This window comes from Ictidomys tridecemlineatus, chromosome 11, assembly GCF_052094955.1.
Source record: "Ictidomys tridecemlineatus isolate mIctTri1 chromosome 11, mIctTri1.hap1, whole genome shotgun sequence".
Classification (NCBI taxonomy): Eukaryota; Metazoa; Chordata; class Mammalia; order Rodentia; family Sciuridae; genus Ictidomys; species Ictidomys tridecemlineatus.
Window position 1 is genome coordinate 38,253,465 of NC_135487.1, and position 15,236 is coordinate 38,268,700.

At 40.8% G+C, this 15,236-nt stretch overlaps 1 protein-coding gene across 1 annotated transcript in view; it reads left to right on the top strand.

The window, feature by feature from the left end:
- Positions 1-12,102: 12,102 nt before the first annotated feature.
- Positions 12,103-15,236, top strand: part of Rnf11 (ring finger protein 11) — a 28,512-nt gene continuing 25,378 nt past the window's right edge. The window contains exon 1 of the mRNA XM_005326090.5: positions 12,103-12,712. Coding sequence (XP_005326147.2) covers positions 12,590-12,712 — 123 coding nt within the window. The 5' untranslated portion in view covers positions 12,103-12,589. The remainder of the gene's footprint in view (positions 12,713-15,236) is intronic.

Below are 15,236 nucleotides of genomic sequence, written 5' to 3' on the forward strand. Positions count from 1 at the left end.
AACATAGTGTTTTTCCTACTGATAATTCCAAGAGTTGTGACTCCAACACTTTCCTTTCTGTTCTCCCCATTTGCAACACTTACCACCACTACAATCCAGCCCCATTTCTTCATTAAATTATGGCAGTAGGATTAGAGGAAGATAAGGTCATCTATCGTTCTATATTTACATCCAGTACATAAACTTCTGTTTTTCAATAATATGTGCAATTCCAGGTAATGGACATTGTGTGATAAACATCAATCACTGTTTTCGTATTGTTCTATGAAGGCTACATGTTGAACCTGACCCTAATATTGCTGGAGTAGAGATTTAAATGTTGCAACTAAGAGGTTATTTCACCTACATTAGACTCCAACACACTAAATCAATGACCCACTTCACTACCCATGATAGGGCCTCAGCCATATTCTGTGATGCCTTTGTGAAAATTAGAACAAGGCACACCATATGGGCAAATACCATACTATGACAATTTCAATAGCTTACAGAGTAACATCTGAATTTCAACAGCCACTTGTTTCCAGAGTTGGGCACCTTTGCAACATGTACAGACCGTGCAGCTCTCTGTTTTGCCTTGTGGTTAGTGTTCCATTATAAAATTCAGAACAGAGCCTGTGGGCACAGATCAGAGAGGCTATTTTACATTTCCTCTCTCCACATTCCCCAATTCTAATGTGTTGTTATTTACTGTTCAGACAATAAGCAAACTATCCTACTTCTCTTATTTTTCTCTCTCCAAAAGTACTAAGGACTGACCTTTCCCATCTTGAAATACAGAGTCCCATTTTTCAGAAATAAGTTTTGCAAACATAATATCCTATCTGTACCTTCACAGTGATTTTTAATCCACTTTTTGTGGCATTGGGGATTGAGCCCAGTAGTACTCTACCACTGAGTTATATCCCCAGTCCTTCTTATTTTTTATGATTTCTCATGAGGCATGGTGGCCTATGACTGTAATCCCAGAAGTTCAGGAGGCTGAGACAGAAGGATTGAATGTGTGAGGCCAGATTCAGCACTTTAACAAGCCCCAAAGCAACTTAGTGAGACCCTGTCTCAAAATAAAAACTAAAAAGGCTGGGGATGTGGCTCAGTGGCAAAGTATCCCTGGGTTCAATCCCCAGCATTAAAAAAAAAAAAAAAAGACACTAAATTGCCAAGGCTGGTCTTGAACTTGTGATCTTTGTGTCTCATCCTTCTAAGTCATTGGGATTATAGGTTTGTGTCACCACACCTGGCTCACTCTGACTAAAAAAAATAATTCTTATTGGGAATGTAACTCAGGGTTAAAGCACTTGCCTAGCATCCCCCATCTCCCCAAAACAATTATTTCATTGTACAAACAAACGATTTTGCAACAGTAATACTATGGCAAGGGCAGACATTGTTAGCAATTCTGTCCCCTATCAAATAAGCCATTTTTGGTTTTCCACATTATACTGGTGATTATTGTCTCCAAGTTCCTACATTCCATTTTCTATCAACATATATATGTCATTTTTCACTGTTTTAATGAGAGAATAAATTTCATTCTATTTTCTGTATTTACTATGTATTATACTGAAGATTATATTTCATTCATATATTGTCTAAAATATGTCCACAGTTCCTACAATGTTCTAAATTGTTTTTGTTCTTGTTTTTTTGGTACTGAGGATTGAACTCAAGGGTCCTTTACCACTAAGCCACATCCCCAGCCCTTTTTGTTTTTTATTTATAGTACTGGGAATTGAACCCAGGGGGGCTTAATCACTGAGCCACATCCCCAGCCTTTTTTTTCTTTATTTCTTCATTTATTTTTGCATTACAATTCTTAATATACCATTATACAATAATTTACCATATCTCTGATTATATATAAGGTATGTTGACACCAAATTTACATCTCCATACATGTATTTTGTATAATGATGAGGGTCTCCTTTCACCATCCATGCGATTCCCCTTCTTCCTTCCTTTCCCTCCCACCCATATTCCCTATCTAGAGGTAATCTTCCTCCCTTGCTCTCCCTCCCAACCCCTTTTTGAATCACCCCCCTTATATCAGAGAAGATATTTGGCATTTTTGGGGGGGGATTGACTAACTTCACTTAGCATAATCTTCTCTAATGCCATCCATTTCCCTGCAAATGCTGTGATCTTATTCTTTTTTGTTGCTGAGTAATATTCCATTGTATATAAATGCCACATTTTTTTTTTGATCCATTCATCCATGGAAGGACATCTAGATTGGCTCCACAGTTTAGCTATTGTGAATTGTGCTTCTATAAACATTGATGTGGCTATGTCCCTGTAATATGCTGTTTTTAGGTCCTTTGGGTATAGTCTAAGAAGAGGAATAGCTGGGTCAAATGGTGGTTCCATTCCCAGTTTTCCAAGGAATCTCTATACTGCTTTCCAAATTGGCTGTACCAATTTGCAGTCCCACCAGCAGTGTATGAGTGTACCTTTTTCTCGCATCCTCGCCAGTACTTGTTGTTGTTTGTCTTCATAATGGCTGCCACTCTTACTGAAGTGAGATCCCCAGCCTTTTTTTATATTTATTATTTAGAGATAGGATCTTACTAAGTTGCTTAGGGCCTTGCTGAGTTGCTGAATCTGGCTTTGAACTCAATATCCTCCTGCCTCAGGCTCCCTGAGGTGCTAGAATTACAGGCTTGAGCCATAGGGCTAGGATAGACTCTATTTTAGATGTTGAGGACTCAGTAGTGAATAAGACAAGGTCCTTGCCATGTGGACTTTATTCCTGTGAAGGAGACATACAGTGAATAATTGATATATGGTAAAATGTCAAGTGCTATTAAGAAAAACAAAGCTGCTGGGGCCTATGCTGGTCTTGAAGTTGTGTTCCTCCTGCCTCAGTCTCCAGAGTCACTAGGATTGCAAACATGCACCACTGCACCAGGCATAAATTATCTTATTTTAGAAAACTTGGTTAACTAGCTAGGCATGGTCATACATGTCTGTAATCTCAGTTTCCTGAGATACTGAGGCAGAAGGATCACCTGAGCCCAGAAGTTCAGGGCCAGTCTGGGCAATAAAGAAAGATCACATCACTAAAACAAAAATAATATAGTAATTAATCTAAAAAAAAAAGAGAGAGAGAAAGAGAAAGAAAACTTGGGTAAAAGTCCTTTGTGAGTTTGTCTGGCACCACAGTAACTTTCTGTAGGTAGTTGCTGGTAACTTCTTGGTGGTTATACATGAGCTAAGCCAATAGTCAAAGGAGAACGGTAAATATTCATCTGGAGAGGAGCTGAGTTGTTGTTATCCTGGCTTGGCAGCCTCCTGGGATTAGGAGGTTTCCAATATTCATTAGAAAAACTAAAAAATGTATGAGTCTTCTCTCCTTAGGGTGTGGTTAAATGAAGACTTGTGGAATTCAAAACTGGAGCAATGGAGCAGTTTGGGAGTCTGGCATTCCAAATATGTTGCCAGCTTGGGTGAGAACCTCATGGGTGGCATCATGGGAGAGCCTACGTGTGTGTGTGTGTGTGTGTGTGTGTGTGTGCGTGTGTGTGTGTGTGTGTATATACACTTTTCTTTTTGAGATTTAACTCAGGGGCACTTTACCATTGAGGTACATCCCCAGTCCTTTTTTTAAAAAAATTTGAGACAGGGTTTCACTAAGTTATGGAGGATCTCACTAATTTGCTGAGAGTAGTCTTGAATTTGATATTGTCCTGCTTTAGCCTCCCATGTTGCTAGAGTTACAGGCATACCGTGCCCAGCTACTTTACAAACTTTTATTTTAAAAATCTCCTTCAGAATAAAGTTTCAGAAAGAGGACTAGAGGCACTTTTAGATTGTAATTTGGTGGGGGGGGTGTATTGAACATAAAGGTACTCTACCACTGAGTTACATTCCCAATTCCCAATTTTATTTTATTTTGACAGAGTCACCACTAAGTTGTCCAGGCTGGCCTTGGGATCTTCCTGCCTCAGCATCCTGAGTAGCTGGGACTATAGGCATGTTGCACCACAATTGCCTAGCTCCTGATTTTTGTTGAACTCTTATAGTTGCCATAATTCATTTTTAAAAATATTTATTTTTAGTTGTAGTTGGACACAATACCTTTGTTTTATTTATTTGTTTTTATGTGGTGCTGAGGATTGAACCCAGGGCCTTGCTGGCGCTCTCCGAGCGCTCTACTGCTGAGCCATAACCCCTGCCCACAAAAATTCATTATTTTTGGAGGACTAAACGCTGCTAAGGATCTAAGCATGTTTTATTGGCAGTGTCACAGAATGTCATGACATTTCTTTCTACTATACCTTCCTCCAGCTCTCTCCTTCCCCACATCATCTATCTGCAGTCCTCCCTGGATACTCCTACCCATCCTATAAAATCCAAGTGTCACCTCTTCCAAGAATTTTTAACCACATTGATCAGTGTTGCTCAAATTTTAATATGTTTATAAGTCAGCCAAGTATCATGGTAAAAGATACATTCTCATTTAATCAATCTCAGATCTGTTTAAAGGTTTTGCATTTTTTTTTTTTAAAACTAGAGATTGGACCCAGGGGCATTTAACCGCTGAGCCATATCTCATCCTTTTTTATATTTTAGCACCTTGCTAACTTGTTGAGACTAGCTTTGAACTTCTAATCCTCATGCCTCAGCCTCAGGAGCTACTGGGATTAAAGGTGTGTGCCACCATGCCTGGCAACAGAGTTTTGCTACATTGCTTAGGGCCTAGCTAAATTGATGAGGGTAATCTGGAACTTGCAGTCCTCCTGCTTCAGCTTCCTCAATTGCTGAGATTAAAGGTGTGGGCCACTTTACCACACCTAAGATTTTGCATTTCTAACTAACTCACCAGTGATTCAGATAGTGCTGATTCATGGACCACGCAATTGAGAAAGAAGGCCTTAAACAGGGATTCTCAAACTTTAATCTTCAGATTGAAGGCCCCAAAAAGTTTTTGTTTATATGAACTATGTCTATCAATATTTATAATGTTAGAAACTAATGTTAAGAAATATCATAAGCAGGGCTGGGAATGTGGCTCAAGCGGTAGCACGCTCGCCTGGCATGCGTGCGGCCAGGGTTCGATCCTCAGCACCACATACAAACAAAGATGTTGTGTCCGCCGATAACTAAAATAAATAAATAAATATTAAAAACTTCTCTCTCTCTCCCCCCCCTCTCTCTCTCACTCTCTCTTTCAAAAAAAATTGAAAAAAAATAAAGATATTGTGTCGAACTAAAAAAACTAAATATTAAAAAAAATCATAAGCATATTTGTTTAAAAATAACAATATGAAGCTCATTGTGTGCTAGCATAAATATATTTTATTTAATCTTTTTATTTTTATTTATTTTGGGGGTACTGGGGATTGACCCCAGGGGACTCTACCATACAGCTACCTCCCCAGCCCCCTTTTTTTGCGGGGTACCAGGGATGGAACTCAGGGGGACTCGACCACTGAGACACATCTCCATCCCTATTTTGTCTTTTATGTAGAGACAGGGTCTCACTGAGTTGTTTAGTGCCTCACTTTTGCTGAGGCTGGCTTTGAACTCCTCCTGCCTTGCTTCCTGAGCCCATGGAATTACAGGCATGCACCACTGTAACCAGGCCCCCAGCCCTTTTTATTTTATTTTGAGATCCAGGGTCTTGCTAACTTGCCTAGGTTGACTTTGAACTTGTAATCTTGCCTCAGTCTCTTGAGTCACACGTATGTGCCAATGTGCCCAGATCAAACATTTTTGTTTTAAAATAAATATATTAGGGCTGGGGTTGTAGCTCAGTGGTAAGTGCGTGCCTTGCATTCGTGAGGCTCTGGGTTTAGCAGCACATAAAAATAAACAAATAAAAATATAGTTATTGTGTCATCTACAACTAAAACAAATATATAAAATAAATAAATATATTAACCTAGGCCTATACAGGATTAGAATTATCATTGTCTTCTAACTTCACATTTTATCCCACTGTAAGTTCTTCAGGGACAATAACATGCATGGAGCTGTCAACTCCTGTGATAATAATGCCTTCTTCTGGATCCCTTCAGGAAGGACTTTCCTAAAGCTCTTCTGAGAATTTAACTCTTTTCAGAAATATGTCCAAGGTGGTTTGGTTGGTTTCTTTTTTCATCATCAATTTGCTTATAAGGAGATAATGAACCATGACCATTCCTCTCTGCTAATGACAAACTTTCAGTGTTGGGGACCATGTTTTCAAACTTTTTAGGAGCTTGTTGAAACTTGCAAAAACTTCTGGTAAGTCCTTCTGCTAAGCTGTGAATTTTCTTAGGCATTCTTCTTGTTCTTCTGCATTTCACTTTTCTCTTGCTTCTTCTTCAACTATGTGTTCCTGTTTCATTTCCAACAACTCCTCATTAGTCATTTCCTCAGGAACCACCTCTATGTGCTCCTCAATGTCAAATTCATCCCCATGCAGTTTAAAGTTGTTTGTATCTCCATAGTCTTATTGATTTTTGCAACTTCCTCATCCTGGGCAGGAAGTCCTATGAAGTCATGAATGAACCTCTTAAATGTCTTCTTCCACACTGGTGACATCATCCCAACCCCAAGTGAGGCTCTTGAAATACTTTGTAATTCTTCCAGAATTGCATCAGTGTCTTCCTGATGTCTTCATTTGCAGCAATAGCCTGGGAAAAGATTCTCTTCAGGTAGTACATCTTAAAAGCTGTTATGACTCCTTGATCCATCTGTTGAATCAAAGAGCTTGGGTTTAGTGGGGAAAATATTGGTTTGATATTGGGATGAAACTCACCAATAAAAGGAGGATTCATGAGAGCATTATCATGAATCTTGAAAGGTGTGTTCTCTAAATGGCACTTCTCCATTTTGCTGGCACAGTAATGCAGGAGGGCACCTTGGAAGAGGAACTGGGTCATGGCTTCTTATTTCTGCTGTAGTACACTGGCATTGTGTGCTTACTGATATGCTTGAAGACCTTGGAATTCTCACTGTGCCAGATCACAGAGGTTTCAATTTGTTGCATGAAACATTGTCCCATAGCAAGATTGTTAGTCTGTCCTTAAATCCATGGATACTCAGCACTGAACTTAGCCTCCTTATGAAAGGAAGTCTTGTCCAGGGATCTGTTTCCAGAATAAGAATGTTTCATCCACATTGAAGCTTTGCTCAAGCAAGTGATTTTCCCCCAAAATCAGCTTATCTAGAGTTTCCAAAAATTTCTACTGGGGATTGAATCCAGAGCATTTACATGAGCTGCCTCCCCAAGTCCTTCTTGAGACTGAGTCTTGCTAAGTTGCTTAAGGCCATGCTAAATGCTAAAGCAAGTTTCTAACTTGTGATCTTCCTGCCTCAGCCTCCAGAGCAGCTAGGATTATAGGTGTGCACTATCATGCCAGGTACAAAAATTCTCAAGCTGTCTTCACATTAGTATTTGATGACTCAAGTCCCTACTCTTTTTTTTTTTAAGATGGGCTCTCACAATGTTGCCTAGGCAGGCCTTAAATTTCTGGGCCCAACTAATCCTCCCTTTTAGCCTCCCAAGTAGTTAGGGTGATAGATGCCAGCCACCACATCCAGCTTAAATAACAAATCTTTCATTGATTGATTAATTGATTGATTGATGGGGGTAAAAACTCGTGCACGATAAGCAAGTACTATTTTTCCATCAAGCTACATCCCTAACCAGAAATTATTTTTCCCCGTGTAATGGGGGTTGAACTCAGGGCCTTATGCTCTATCAGCTATGTCCCCAGTCCCAGAATAATGATTCTTGAATCTTTTAAACAACTCAGAGCAGCAGTAAAGTCAATGTCATAGGTAGTCAAGTCCAGTCTTTTCTTTTCACAATCAAACAAATTTTTGCTTTGGTTGTGATGATCTTGAAGTTGATTGGGATATGCTTCTGTGTCCGGCGTCATTAGAAGTTTTTCCATTTCTGATATAGGCTCTTCTCAAAATTTTATTAGTAGGGGGATAGTAGAGGATAGGAAAGGTAGCAGAATACAACAGTTACTAATATGGCATTATGTAAAAATGTGGATGTTACCGATGTGATTCTGCAATCTGTATTTGGGGTAAAAATGGGAGTTCATAACCCACTTGAATCTAATGTATGAAACATGAATTTTTTTAATGTTCTTGGCGTACACAACATCTTTGTTTGTATGTGGTGCTGAGGATCGAACCTGGGCCGCACGCATGCCAGGCGAGCTCGCTACTGCTTGAGCCACATCCCCAGCCCTGTATGAAATATGATATGTCAAGAGCTTTGTAATGTTTTGAACAACCAATAAAAAAAAATTATTAGCACATTGCTGTCAATGGAAATAGATCCCTTAACAGCCTCTGTTACTTTATTCTTGTTCTTCAAAATCCTAGTTATAGTGTAATGGGACATGCTTGAGAAGTGACTAATAATAATCATTGATTTTCCACCTTTGTAGTGCTTAATTATTTTTTTTATGATAGGCTCTCATTGTTTTGCCTAGACTGGCCAAAAACTCCTGGGCTCAAGTAACTCTCCTTTCTTCACCTCCCAGTAGCTGGGATCACAGGTGTGCACCACTTCAACCAGCTTCTTAATCACTTTTAATTTGGTTTTCAGGTCACTCAGTTGATGTGGCCTCTTCCTAGCAACACTTGCAATGGATTTCGCATAATTAGGGACCACAATGAACAAAATAACATGATTAAGTCAAGCACAAGAGAAAATGATGCAATTAAGAGGTGTTGGAAACACAAAATATATGAGGCTGCTATTGGTGTAACACAGTAAACTTTTTTCTTATAAGTATAAGGCGATACTTTAAAATAATTATAAAAAGGATAATACATAAACCAATAAAAGTTGTTTATTATCAAGTATTATGTAGTGTACATAATTCTATGTGCTATATTTTTACATGACCATAGTACAGTAGGTTTGTTCATACCAGCATCACCATAAACACTCAGGTTACATATTGTGCTATAATGTTACAATGACTAGACATCACTAGGTGATAGGAATTTTTCAGCTCCAATATTCTTATGGGTCATCATAATATATACAGTCTGTTGTCAATTGAAATATTATGTGGTGCATAACTATGATTATATAGTTTCTTATGCATTATTTTATTATCATCAAGACCATTTGTATCATTTTTTAAAACTGTGTTAGAATTGGCTGGGGATGTGGCTCAAGTGGTAGCGCACTCACCTGGCATGTGTGCAGCCCGGGTTCGATCCTCAGCACCACATACAAAGAAAGATGTTGTGTCTGCCGAAAACTAAAAAATAAATATTAAAAAAATTCTCTCTCTCTCTCTCTCTCTAAAAAAAAACAAAACTGTGTTAGAATTATAGCTGGTATTTTGTCCATCCCTTAGGAAATAATGCTGGGGCTAGGGGACATAACTCAGTGGCAGAGCAGTTGCCTAACATGTACGAGGCCCTAAATTTAATCCTTAACACCAAAGGGAGGGGGAAAGGGGGAGTCTCTTCCTAAGGAAATAATGAAGAATAACCACCCACCTTTTCTAAAATATAATTCCATACCTCCTCTTCATATGTATGCTTTAAGTCCTATATGTTATTATAAAATCATACTTTCTGTGGCTACTTAAAAAAACAATTTGCAGTCAGGTGCAGTGGTGCACGCCTGCAATCCCAGCATCTCAGGAGTTTGAAGTCAGAGGATTGCATGTTTGAGGCCAGCCTCATCAACTTAGACCCTGTCTCAAAGTAAAAAATAAAAAAGGGCTGGGGATGTAGCTCAGTGATAAAGCATTCCTGGATTAAAGTTGTAGTATCAAACAAAGAGTAATAAAAAAAAATTTACAACTGACTTGAATTTCTGTGGAATGAGAGGGAAACTCTCATTATTATCAATATTGTCACTTAAATTAGGTGGTAGTGCTGGGTTCAGGAACATGCAACAGTTGTTCTCTCACCACACGGAGATCTAAAGCTGTTCCTACATGAGGTAGTAATATGGTGTATATGTGTATGGAGGGGGAGGCGAGTGAGAGAGGACAAAGAGAGATAGAGAGCAAGCGCAAAATTAAGAAAAAAAGTAGGACACAAACAAAACCTAAAAAACAACCACAACAAAAAACCCTGTATCTATAAATTCTAGCATTGTGTAAACATTACATTAAATTTGTTATTTATGAAATGTCATTAGACATGAAAATAATTTGTAAGTTAAATTTTCCTCACTTTGCAAAAATTCATGAGTACCTCTGATTTCTGGAAGATTTAGCTAAGCACAAATTACATGACTTCCTGGAAACTCAACAATTTAAAAATCAAAATTATTACAATCTTTAAAAGTTTTTTACACTAGCCAGGCATGGTGGCACACACCAGTAATCCTAGTAACTCAAGAGGCTGAAGCAGGAGAACAACAAATTCAAGATCAGCCCGGGCAATTTAGCAAGACCCTGTTTCAAAACTAAAAGCAAAAAGGGTTGGGTAATGTAGCCCAGTGATAGCATGCCCCTGAGTTTAATCCAAAGTACAGCCCCTCCCACCAAAAAAAAAAAAGAAAGAAAGAAAAAGAAAAGAAATACTACTACAAAATGTTATATTTAACATGGAATTTGAATGTATTTTAAGAATGTGATTTTGTAAAATTAAGGATCCAAAGTAAGGGTGCTAAGGCCCATATTGTTTAAAACAATATTAACTCTAGGAATTTTTCTGATCCTTAGCCAACTGAACTAATCATTCTCTTCTCAGTTCTCTAAAGACTGTAGGGGTTGGGGAGAGGCTCAGAAGGGTTCCTCTGTTTACTTGTCTTCCTAGCTGGATTCTAGGCTCCACCAAGAACAAGCCAGGCTGGATAATCATCAGTTTTATTAGTGCCTCATATAGGGACACATACACATACAAATAAGAATATAAAAAAAGGATTCAAAATCCATTTCTTGTCTTCTTTTTTTTTTCTTTGTCTTCAGATTGAATGAATATTAGGAGCACTCTCATCTTTCTTGTTTTCTTTGCATATGCTATTTGAGCTATTTGTTCATTCAACCAAGAAGTGAGCCTGCTCTACCTTAGGCAATGTGCCAGGCCTTGTACAGAGGAGGGACAGATGATTCAGCTTGATCAGTCTGTGAAAGAGAAAAGATCAAGGTCTGAGAGCACAGAAGAGGTGATTAATCTAGGCTGGAGGGTCACGAAAGGCTTCCCAAGGAAAATGAAATTGAATACAGGAGGGATAGGTGGGAATAATGATTAGCCTGATGGACTGAGAAGTGGATTTCTGTCAGAGAAACAATATGGGCAAAGGCCCCAACCAAAGGGAACAGTTCTTGAGATAACTAGAAGCACTTTGAATGGCCTAGAGTTTAGAATTCGTGAAGGTGTAGACAATCTTGCTAATGAAATTTGAGAGGCAGTCAGGTTTGTAAACCATTTAAAGATTGTTTTAAGAACAGAATTGGGAAGCTACTGGAAGTTTTGAACAGGGCCAGTATGTGGCCAGATCTACAGTTAAACACAGAACTGTCGGGCTGGGGGTGTGGCTCAGTGATAGAGCGCTTGTCTCACATGCATGAGGCACTGGGTTCGATCCTCAGCACCACGTAAATAAAGTATTTTAAAAAAACATAACTGTCAACTGTGGAGACTACAAAAGTAGATTGGATGATGACAATGACGAATGCACAGAGATTAACGGAGCAGAAGTGTGGTTAAGACATTATGGTAATTTGGGACTATGGTGGTGGGAATGGGATAATTTGAGATATACAACAGGAAAATCTCTGGGTGTGAGATAGGAGGGTAGGAAAGAAGTGATTGGAGAGATAGGGAGAGTTCACTAAAGAGGTTGGACTTTATTCTGAAGGGATAAAGGGAAAGCTATTTAGCATTTTAACAGTGGTACTGATCCATTCAGATATGGGGTTATAAATACACTATCTGGCAGAGGGTGGTGAGAAGACCATCAGAACGGTGCAGCGGTAAGAGGGGAGGTTTGGAGCAGTAGATGTAAGGAAGCGTGGGAGACCGCTGAGAGATTTCAGAGACAGGTACCGCATCCAGCCGGCTCCCGGCCCCCAGCAGCTGCAAAAGCGGGGAGGGGCCAGCCGCGCCTCCAGAGCCGCCCTGTTTCGGGCTTTGGGCGCCCGGGGCGGAGCCAGCGCACGCACGACGGGGTGACGCAGGTCCCCAGCCGGCCTCGTTCTGGCTGCCGCCGCCGCCGCGCTGAGGCGGAGTAGGATGAGGCCCGCGGCTCCGGCTTCGGCGTCGGCGGGGGCAGCAGCAGCTGAGGCAGCAGCTGAGGCAGCCGTGACGGCCGCGCCCCCACCTCCTGACCTGGATTAGGCCCAGCAGCTCCGTGGCCGCCGCCGCCCCGCGGGGGGGCGGGGTGGGGAAGTTCTACGTCTCCCCGCCCCCCCCCCCAGAGCCGCCTCGAAGGAGGCAACCGCTGCGACCCCAGCGGGGCCCGCGGCCTAGCCTTGAGTCCCCACCCCCGGGGGCTGGCATGAGCTGCCCTTCGGCGGCGCCGGGGGGCGGGGGAGCCGCCGCCTGAACCCCAGTCTGCCGTCGACCCCACCTCGCCGAGAGAGGCTGACCGCGGAGCGTGCGAACGACCCCGTCACTGCTTTCTTCCTCCCCCTCAGATCACACGCCCCAGCCCTGGAAGATGGGGAACTGCCTCAAATCCCCCACCTCGGATGACATCTCCCTGCTTCACGAGTCTCAGTCCGACCGGGCTAGCTTTGGCGAGGGGACGGAGCCTGATCAGGAGCCGCCGCCGCCATATCAGGTAGGGGAGGGTGTGTGTTGGGGGTGGGTGAGAGGAGAGGCTGCGCTGGCCGAGATGGAGGGGGCTTAGGGATGTCTGGCCTTGGCGAGGCCTAGCCTGGCGGGTGGTGACCCCGTTAAGGCTGGGTCTGAGGGTGTCTGCTTCCAGCCTCAGAATGGGGTGGTCCTTCACCTCCCCTCGGGCACCGTATGGGGCTGGTATTCCCTGTCCTTGAGTTCAGGGATCAGAGTATGTGATCATATCCCCTTGGCCAATGTCTGGTGCTTAGCATGTGGAGTTTGGGTGTGACATTGTTTTCCTGCCTTTATGACCGAATCGTATGATTTCCTCATCGTAACCACCAACTGAATAGGTGGTCTACCGCCCACCCCACTCATTTATATTTTCATATATGATTCTCCCCACCCCCACCCGTCTTTGTTAATTGGATCTGGTAGGTGTTCATTTCTTCCTCTGCTTGGGAGACAGATCTCCAAGTGGTGATTTGAGTCAGCAATATCAAGAGTTGTTTATAGGTATATTAATTTTAAGTCATCCTCTTGTTCCACCCCTGACACACCTTTTTAACGAGCCGGCTTATTAAGACTTGATTATCTTGAACTTTGAAAACCTTTCAGCCTGACTGGAAATGCCGTCTGTTTTGTGGTTCTCCCTTTTTATCAGATTCTCCTGAACAGGTTTCATTGCTCTTGGTGTAAAAACCACTAACCCCAGATGTGTTGGAATTAGAGCTAGAGTTCTTGAAAACTCAAAATAGATATGCAGATGTTGTAATCCCTGATAGATTAAAAGCCTTTCCTCTGCTTTTTCCATTTTAAATAATAACTGAATAAAAAGTTTCCAGAAGGGCCTGAATAGTAGTCCTTATTTTTTCCTGAAGGGAGTTTAGTTTTCTAACTGGGCAGTCTCCTTTGTTGTTTCATGTGGTGACATCATTAGTGTTTTCTTTTGCCATTCCTGTGTAACCCAGTGTCTCGGCACACCAGAAAAACCAGATCACATATGCTGTTTTCTGAATAAAACCCTTGAGGGTTCTTTCATGTATATCAGTCAGGTCTAGTGTTAATTGTAGTACATAGAAGCCTCAATGGCTTCTCTTCATTCTGTATTACAAGCCTAGAAAGTACATCAGGCTTTTCACACATCTGCCTTTTCTACAGTTGCTCACTGCTTAGAGCCCTTCCCCCAAGGTTGGCCAGGTGAACATCTAATCAGCTTTAAGGACTCAGCTTTTATATCTGAAGTCCTGACATTACTCTCCCTCCCACTTTGAATTCCCGGATGTGTCTCCCACTGAACTCTCTACACTTACATAAGCAGTATCTATAACACTTTAATGTTCTTTTTCTTTAGTTTGATATGTGTCTCATCCTTGAGGTGTTCCCCTTGTTCCCAGTTTAAGCTGTATGAGTCTAGGAACCCTGTATTTCCAGGTGCCCTTTGTATTATAGTAGGTACTTGGTAACTGGGATAAATGAAGAATAGAAGCCCTGTTCTCAATGGCTAATCTCAGTGTTTTCATGAATTTTCTGGCACATTAAAACACCTAAATGTTGAATGAATTAGCTAGCATTCAATATTATACTTACTGTACTTATACACCTAGGATTTGAAAGTTGTCACAGGGGGTAATCTCTGTAATGCCAAGCAGTATCTGGATGTCTTTCCAAATGTCTTTGCATGAAAGCAAGTGAACTTTTAAAATTTCATCATCCCTTCCCTATATATACATATACTCTACAGCAAATGTACCTAAGTTTCATAAACAAAATTTTTTAGAATTATGAATTTTCATTATAAAATTTATGCTCCCTAGCCCCTTTCTAGCAATTCAGTATCTTTACCCCTTTCTAGCAATTCAGTATCTTTAACTTGTTGCTCTTTCTCTTATCCTTTTGATTGCTATATTAAGGATAACTTTAGAGAACCACATTTGCGTTTGCCAGAAGCACTAGATGATAGATTTTTGTGATCATGAGCATTTTTTGGTATGTGTTATTTTTGACAGTGGGAAATTTTTGTGGTTGTTCTTTCCTGAAGTGAATGACCTAGATAACTGATGTAAAGTTTTGTATTAATTGTGAATTTTGTATTAATTATGAAAATAGTTATATTAAAAGCAGGAGCATAAAAGGAAATAATTTTTTAGGAAGAATATTGTCCCCCTGAAAGAAATAAGATTTTAGGAACATTTATTTTAGATAATTTGAGTAGCACCAATCCAAGGTGATTTGTAATATTTCCAGTTAACAAAAGTAACTTTTTTTTTGAGAATTAGTAAATAATTAACAGAACTACAGTAACATTGGCTTATTTATTTTCTTTCATGGTACTAAGGATTGAACCCAGGGCTTCACAGGTACTAGGCAAGCACTCTACCACTGACCCCTTGTTTCTTTAAAAAAAACAGACTCAGCTGCATAGGACTTCGAACAGGGAATAGCTGATTATAAGTAGAGGAACATGTGTGTCGGTCCCAGTCCAGTCCCCCCCCCCCCCCCCCCGCCGTGAGTTATAGTTAAGA